Genomic DNA, 8,690 nt, shown 5'->3' on the forward strand with positions numbered 1-8,690 from the left:
TACCTCCCAAGGGCAGGGATTAAAGCATTGTGCCACCGTACTCAGTGTTATTTAGTATCTTATTCTTAGTTTTTCCAAAAGGCTTGATTAGGACTGCAGCTGATATAAAATATTAATTAATAGCAAGTGCACTGAAGTCAGATTCATGATCTGTATCGGATATTTGCACAAAACGTTCCTCATGTGCTGATTTCAGGAAATCTTTCTTTATAATTATAAATTTATCATACTTTCGAGGTCTTTGTTCTACATCTAGAGATAGATTTTTCTCTCATCATGTTTGGAGGAAGCTGACAGCCAGACCTTGTGTTTTAGTGCACTTGAATGCATTCCTGATTTAAAAGAGGGGAGTTCAAAGATGTGTGACACGGCTGAAACATCCGTGAAGGTTAGTTCTTTAGAAAATTTTAATTTGATGGAGGAACAATGTTGCTAATCTTCCCATCTCTAAATTTACGGACTCTGTAAAGTCGACATGCATAAACCATAGTGTGTTTTACAGCACTGAAAAGGTTGCTGTGCTGCTGGGAGCTGCCAGAGGCTGGACTTGTTTTCTCTTGTACCGTCTACACCAGGGCTTCTTTCCCTCGCTCTCTCCTGTGGCAATGACATTAACATGATAAAATCTCTCATCATTTCTTTCTTTCTTTTTCTTTTTTTTTTCCTTTGGTCATTTTGAGACAGGGTCTCCCTGTAGCTCCAACTGGCCTGGAACTCACTCTGTAGACCAGACTGGCCTTGAACTAGGGGAGATCCGCCTGCCTCTGCCTCCCAAGTGCTGGGATTAAAGGCTCGCCACGCCGGGCTTCTCTCATCATCTCTTAGTTCTTTGGTCCCCTCCTCCCAGCAACAGCCAGGCTGCTCCCCTTCAGGCGTGCCTTCTTCTGTCTTCCAGGCGTCTGCTCTTCCCATCTCTCTAACCACTTCTCTTTCCCCCTTGCTGGATCCTCTTATCTTCTTGATTTCGAAATACTTCCTTTCACCGGAATCTAATTCTTGGCCCTCTTTTCTGTGTGTTCTGTAGCAATTTCCTCCAATTGGAAACATTCCATCTTAGAAGGAGGCGCCTTAAGACTCAGGAAGGAAACAACTCCTCAGGAACTTCCTGAAATTTTCAAGATTCCTAAGGCTCCACCTTCCCCAAGGTTATATAAACAGAAAAGATTGCTGGGAAGAGGAGACTCTCTCCCTACCTGATCTGTCAAGCCTCCTGAAAGTTGTGCAAAGAACTCCAGGATTACAGCTTTTGTGTCACTCATGTCTCTCCAGTGATGCAGCTGTTTTTGAGTTGTCCGTGTTCCTGTAAGTAACCCAATAAACTCATTGCTTTTCCAAGTAAGACTTTGGTGGAATCATTTCTTGGGACTGTCATGGGTGCACTACATGGGACGAGTAGATGTTTGTTCTCATCTCCTCCAGAAAACAATAAGCGCTCCCAAGGTGACCCCATCCAGACCCATGGCTTTAAATATCACCAATATGTTGATAAGTCCCAAGTTCATTTGTCAGCACACATCTTTCTCCTAAATTGTAGACATGTATGATAACTTCTTTGTACCCCTATTTCTTAAGTGTCAAGTGGGCATAAAACTTGTACCTATCTCATAATGTTTTTGGTATATAGTCTATTTGTGCTGACAACTCTGCTTTTCACCCTACTCCACATGCTCCAGGGAAATGGACTATGTGCTCTGCATGAAAGAGTTAGTTGTCTTCTGATTTAGTTTAAAGTCACCATCAAGAGGTAGGATGGAGCAAAGAAATGGTACTCTAGTAGTTAACTTTCTGAACTTTCTCCTTATCAGGCACCAGGCACCAGATGGCTTCCTCTGCTAAGGGCCACATACCCCCGGACCTCTATCTTCTATAGCCGTCCATCTTGGTCCTGTCAGTATCTGCTTTCTCTTCACTCCTTTCTGGCAGCCCCGGTGGTGTAGCTCTGGAAGGGGCGTGAGGAACGTCAGTACTTTGTTGGATTCCTTTAATCATGCTCACATTTTTGTGTAGTCCCTTCATTAAACTCTATTAATCATTTAGCTAGAGCGTGCAATTTGTTTCTTGCCGAGAGTTCATCAATTGAGGATTGTTGTAGTGACTAACTGAACTAATATTTGTTATATGCTTAGAGCAATGTCTGGTATACAAGTGCTATAGAAGTGTTTGTAAAGTAGACAAACTGCCCAGATGAGCTCTCCATTTGGGAGTTTAGAATTAACTTTTCAAATTCCCCATCCTTCTTGTTTCAGGGTTCTCCAGAGAAATTGAACCAACAAGATGGGTGCATATACGTGAAGGCAAAGGCAGTTGGTTTTGCTGACACATTAGGTGTGAAGTATGAAAGAAAGAGAACCGTACCAGTGGGATACATGTGAGAGAAGTGAATGGTGTGTGCAGTTATGGGGGCTGGCAAGTCCACAAACTGCAGGGTGGGTCATCAGTCTAGAGACCCAGGAAAGTTGATGCTGTGGTTTCTGTCTCAAGTCCATTTGCATTAGAACCCAAAAGAGCCAGTGTTGTAGATGAAGTCTGAAGGTAGGCTGCTAGAGAATGCTTTTTGGCCTATTCAGATCATGATGTGATTGTCTGAGGCCCACTCACATATGGAGGGCAATCTACTTTATTCAAAGCCCACCTACTTACTTACATGTTAATCTCACTCCAAACAACCTCATTTAGAATGTTTGATTAATTATTTGGGTACCCCACGGTCCAGTCAAGTTGACACAAATGTAATAAGTGTAAACTTACTAAATTTAAGAGGTGTAAACTTTTCAATTCTCCACTCTCCTCTGTTTCCTCACCTTTAACGGCCCTTGGGTTCACTGTTTTTTGCTCAAGGTAAAATCCTTGCAATCATTCAGAACTTTTCTTTTTTGTGTGTGTTCTCATCTATATAACTCAATGTCTTTCTAGAACTCAACCTCTACCTACCATCTCTTCCCCTGCCTCTACCTCAAGCCACTGTCATTTCTCATAGAGGATTACAGCCCTGGACTTCTGTCTGCTGCCGAAGTCTTGACTCTCCTAGAGACAATTTTCAGTGGACCAGTCTGAGTGAATGTTTCGAATTTTTTTTTTAATTAGCTTATCAAGTATCAGGTTTGTTTATGGCTTTTTCATATATCATTGATTTGGGTTGACCCTCCCTGATCCTATCTTCTCTCCCCATTTCCCTGCCTCGCCAACCCTACTCTGAGTGAGTCTTTTAAAATAGAGATCATTTCATTTCCCTATCACCCAGTAAAATCCTAGGTCCCTACAAGCTGCAAAGCTTGAGAAGATGCAGCCTGGGCTCCCTGTCCATACTGGTTTCCTGCCTCTCTTCTTGTTTATTTCATGCAGATACATTGCTGCTTCTTGCATATTCCCACCCTGAAGCCTCTACACTCGCTCTTCTTTCTGACTGGGAAGCACAGAGCCCGCATTCTAATATGTCTCATAACACACTTCACTGAGATCACCTCCTAAATGTTAGCACCTCACAGAGATTTCCCCAGCAACCCCAACCAATGGAGAATGCTCTACTGCCTGCCACCCCTCATCCTCCTTTATTTTCCTTCTTGGCATTTATCCCAAAGTGAAAATATGTTTACTTTTAGACCAGCTCCAAAATCCCAGGCCTGGAATTGTGTCCACTGTGCAATAGACACTCAGTAAATACGAAATCTATGAGCAAATTTGCATGTGTATGTCTTCCTAAGGCTCCAAAGTAGTAATACTTATGTTTGTGTGCATATTCCTTCATATGGGTTCATAGCATGCCCTCCTTGCCCAGCCTTGCTTCCTGACTCACAGAGCAGGAATGCTTAGTTCTTGAAGGTCCTGATGCCTATTTAAAGGATGAGTGCCTGGGGAAGGGATACTGTATACACTTCATTTCCTCACGAAGATCTTGGAATCCTGTCTTTGAAAAAGATGTTCATTTTATAAGGATCTGCATTTTGCTGCCAAAGCTAACCAGCAACAATATGAATATACCATCTTTAAAGTTCTTGCCAGACCTGAAAAACTACTGTGGAAATTTGTGGCTTTAGGGTTTACAAGTGCATCTATGGCAATTTGATTGGTTTTTGTCCTCCAAATCCAGTCACCATGGGAGAAGATTATCTTGAATCAATGACATAAAGCCTTTTCATGTTCTGTGAATACTGTTATGTGAATATGGTACTCCCTGCCCCTTCCCCCACCCTATGATCTGGATTTGGTATCTCAGTGAAAATTTAGGAACAATATGCAAATGCATATGATTTCTTACATAAGGTTTTCTCTGGAGAGAGACTACATATAATGGACTTTAAAGACAAATACTCTTATTTCAGCTTTGAAATAATGCCATAATTCATCACGTACCCCAAATCATATTTTTATAATGTGTTTATTTGTGTACAAAATATGTTGTAATTTGTTGATGCATGTGCAGCAAAATATTCTATCACATACAACAAAAATACATCTTTGATTCCCTTTCTCCTGCCTTTGAAAATGGCAACACTGTTTTGGCATTTCAGCAGCTAAAAATAAAGTGCTATTATTAAGCAGTATTGGAATGTCTTCACTTGACAAATGTGATGTACGATTTGAGTATACAACCACATCTTTTTGTTAGTTTTTCACAGAACAGGAAGCTCCACATCCTGAACACCTTCAGAAGATACAAATATTTGTATATATATGTACACATGTATACACTGTATATGTAAAGTGCCAACAAGCCTCTTTGTCTATGTGAGTTTGCTGCATTTATGTCTAGTCCCTCCTTTTCCCCCAAAGTCAGATTCACACCATTGGGATTTCAGAGTTTATCAGCAGGCACCAAGCAGCGCACCAAAGGCTGGCTCGTTGGGGATGTGGTGTTGGTGAGGGGACACGAAGCAAGCCCTTCAGACCTCACTGGGGGACCTGGAGCGGAAGGGCACTTTGGACTGGAAACAGCCACAGAACAGGAGCCACAAGGCACGCTGGATCTCCTGGTTTCGGAAGGCATAGATAATGGGATTGATCATGGAGTTATAGGTGGCGGGCAGCAGGGTGGCGTAGGTGTAGATGGCTGGGTCCTCATGGCTACCCACCACACAATAGATGGCGAAGGGCAGCCAGCTGGCCCCAAAGGTGCCTAGCACCACGGCCAGAGTTCCCACGCCCTTCCTGGTGGCGGCGAGATGGGGCGGCGCCAGGCAGTGTTGCTGCAGCGCGATCTGGTGAGCATGGCGCCAGACCACCTTGCAGATCCGCACGTACAGGTGTAGCATGATGCCGAAGACCACAAAGAAGGAAGTGGAGAGCAGCGCCACGTGGCTGCGTGTCAGCGGGCGCACCACACTGCAGGACGAGCGCTGGGCCAAGCAGTTCCAGCCCAGCACCGGCAGCAACCCCAATCCTAAGGACACTGTCCAGGTGGCGGCCAGCAGGAGGTGCACGCCCAACAGGGTCCGGCGCGAGTAGTAGGTGAGCGCGTTGTAGAGGGACAGGTAACGGTCCACCGTGATGGCTAGCAGGCTGCTGACCGAGGCGGCGAAGGAGGCCACCAGGAAGCCCACGGTGAGCAGGCTCACAGTCTCCGAAGGCAGCACGTACTGGAACACGAAGTGCAGGATGAGGCCACAGCCCGCCAGCAGGTCGGCGGTGGCCAGACTACCTACGAGCACGAACATGGGCGTGCGCAGTGCGGGAGTGGACGCGATGAGCGCCACCACCAGCGCGTTTTCGCCCGCGATCACTGTCCCGGACACGCAGAGCAGCACATCCCAGGGATTCACTGCCGACAGCAGCAGTCCGGATGGCCCCGCCGGCAACTGCGAAGACAGCTCCAGTGACCCGTTAGGTCCTCCACCGCCTCCCAGGGCCGCGGCTGCTGCAGGCGGTCCCCATTCACCGGTGTCCGGGGCCCCTGCTGCTGTGGCCGCCGCCGCCGCGCCCTCGGCCGCCACGGCCACCACCTGGGACTCGTTGAGCGAGGCGGCGCTCGCGTTCATGCCGCCAGATGCTGCACCCTGCACAGAGAGGGACAGCAGACGTCAGGTGCGCTGCTCAGGCTACTTTCGCGCGCCGGTGTCCTGCTCCAGTTGCCCTCAAGCAAATTGCGCGAGCCACCTCGGGACCCTGGAGCCGAGCGGGGAAGCAGGGATCAAGTGCGAACCCCAGATAAACAAACACCTGTTGAGTGAGTAAAGGAAACGCGCCGGGAGCCCGCGCCGACTTCTGAGCTTTAGCACAGATGTGCGCACAGACACCCCCTGCACTCACACGCTCAATCCCGCAAATGTTCCAGCTGCTTGCACACGCATCAAAGGCATCCGAGTAGGAGTATCGGCCTGAGAGGCCCCCATCCCTGTTTGCTGGGGACCAGATAGATCTATCTGAGCTGGGTGGCGGGTTGCTGTCTGTGGTGCTGAAAAACAAGTTTGCGAAATAGGGGAAGAGTGAGAGCAGCAGCCACAGACCCCGGGGTGGGAAGACTAGCGGAGATGAGGGGCAGGGGTGGTCAAACTTGGCTCCGATCTCTGACTCTGGACCCACTGGACCGTCTTGCCTCCCTCGCCTTCCCCACTTGCTCAAAGTTACCCCGGCAGCCCGCCGCTCACCTGGGAGTCAGGGCTTGGGAGAGTCACTGGTCATGCGCCGGACTGCGCTCCCTGCACCGACCGAGCAGCTTTGGCCCCGGCGTCGAGGAGGCAAGCGCTGTCGCCTGCCACTGAGCCCAAGCGCGGCGAGTGAGAGACCGGGAAGGAGGCTGCGAGCAGCGCGCCTGCGGGAGATTGACAGGCGGGGCGCGGTGACGTCAGGCGCCGGGTTCTGGGTGTGAGCGGATTACTGGCCTCAGCCGCCTGGCCTATCCTCCTCGGCCTCCCACCACCCTTCACAGAGGCATCTCAGAGTTCTCCCGAGAAAGGGGGAGAAGCCAGAACCGACCTCTCCAGTCCAGAAACCTCCAGAAATGGGATGGGGTGAGAGGAGAGGGAGAAAGAAGTGAAGACCCCGAGGCCAGGCCAAGAGGGTGAGCTGGAAGAAGGGGAGGGATGAGTGGCAGTAAGACACACAGCAAAGGACAGAGCCAAAGATCACGCAAGGGAAGTGAAGAAACCATGGAGAAGGGAAGGTTGGGACAGGGGCGTCTGAGCGGAGACAGCAGCAAACCAAAATTTAACAGTGGCTTGACAGACAAAAATGACTTGGAGAAAGAAATTCTGTTTGTAAAATCATATTTATGGTATTTGTGTCGGTTGAGTAGAACCAGGGGACAAATAAAAAGGACACTTGGCACAAGGTTTCTTCTCCCCAAGATTACCTATGCAGTTTTTGCTGCCGCTGTCTATCTTAAACCAAGACATCTGCTCCAAGTTTCTTGATTTTAGTAGCTAGTCGTGCCCTTGGAACTTGCTCTTTAATTAAAAACAAGGTCTGTGTCTTGTTAGAAAAGAAGAAAACAGCAAAATGTGATTTACTTTCCTAGCAACAGACTTTGCCCTGTTAATTGGTACCTTATAAAACAAATTACAGGACAAAAATAGTGATAATTCAGCTGCATCAGACTTCAGTAGGCAGGAGTTTTATTTTCAGCCCAGATAAATCATCGTTTTGGTTTAAAGGTGTTTTGTTTTGTCAGTAAAATATAAGCATTGGTCTTTCTCTTTTTCAATCAGCCAGAATATCCAGTCATTGTACTTGTGCCAAAACTAAAGCAGTTGACTCTGTGTAAGGTGCTAAAAGAAATGGTTGTGCATTGCCATTGTAGCACTGAACTGAGGCCATGGCAGTGTGGCCTTTAGAGACAACATGGTTTGAGCAAAGGGAAAGTACACTCCTGCCCCTCCCCTTCCCCCTGCTTGGTTCACTTTGCCTCCATCTCCAGTGACAGAGAGAGAGAGAGAGAGAGAGAGAGAGAGAGAGAGAGAGAGAGGTCCTCAGATTGCCCATAGTCTGGGGGGATGAGGTTACCTGTGCTGATCACTTTTAAACACAACCCAGACCACTCCAGTTCTGTCTCAGTGCAGCTGAAGGTAACTAGAAGACGGTGTGTGCATAATGCAGTTCGGTTCTTTAGTGCAACAACTAGTGTGGGACTATAAAATGAGTTTATACTCCATTTGAGGGATTTCAAAAATTAACACACACTATGATTTTCATGAATTTAAAACTTTACTGTTTATAAGTTCCTGAAAAGAACTATTTTGGATTTCAGTGCAAGAGTATCATCCAAGAGCCAGCACTGTTGTTTCGGAACTTTAGAGTGAATTGTCAAACTACCACAGTAGCATTTTCCAAATGATCAGATCAGACACAGGCCCAGGCCAGGAGGTGTGTACACCACTGTAACCTGTGGACTATATGCATCCCAAGATAGAGCAATAAACTCAGGCTGACATAAAAACATAAACTGAAACATGATATATTTTTTGTAATTCTATCCCATGGTTCTTTTTAAAAAAGTATTTTATTTATTATTTTATGTGTATGAGTGTATTGCCTGCATGTATGTAAGTTCACCCATGTCTTGCAGTGCCCTCAGAGGTCAGAAGAGGGTGTTGGACTACCCTGGAACTGGAGTTACAGATGGTTGTTAGCCACCATGTGGGTGCTGGGAATCAAACCCAGGTCCTCTGCAAGAGCAGCCAGTGCTCTTAACTGCTGAGTCATCTCTCCAGACCCAAATTCCATGATTCTTAAAAATGCGCTTTGTAGATAACAACATT

The 8,690-nt window shown here is 47.0% G+C and overlaps 1 protein-coding gene across 1 annotated transcript; it reads right to left on the minus strand.

The window, feature by feature from the left end:
- Positions 1-4,358: 4,358 nt before the first annotated feature.
- On the minus strand, positions 4,359-6,592 carry Gpr6 (G protein-coupled receptor 6). Its single transcript, XM_008852420.2, has 2 exons — positions 6,582-6,592; positions 4,359-5,990 (listed from the first exon to the last, which is right to left on the minus strand). The coding sequence occupies exon 2, from the start codon at positions 5,970-5,972 to the stop codon at positions 4,881-4,883; it is 1,092 nt and encodes a 363-aa protein (XP_008850642.1). The 5' UTR covers positions 5,973-5,990; positions 6,582-6,592; the 3' UTR covers positions 4,359-4,880.
- Between the last annotated feature and the right edge of the window lie 2,098 nt (positions 6,593-8,690).

The sequence above is a fragment of the Nannospalax galili genome, unplaced genomic scaffold, assembly GCF_000622305.1.
Source record: "Nannospalax galili isolate Female #2095 unplaced genomic scaffold, S.galili_v1.0 scaffold646, whole genome shotgun sequence".
Taxonomy (NCBI): domain Eukaryota; kingdom Metazoa; phylum Chordata; class Mammalia; order Rodentia; family Spalacidae; genus Nannospalax; species Nannospalax galili.

Excerpts from the sequence above, each read along its gene's own strand:
- Gpr6 (XM_008852420.2), bottom strand. The coding sequence starts at position 5,972 with ATGAACGCGAGCGCCGCCTCGCTCAACGAGTCCCAGGTGGTGGCCGTG.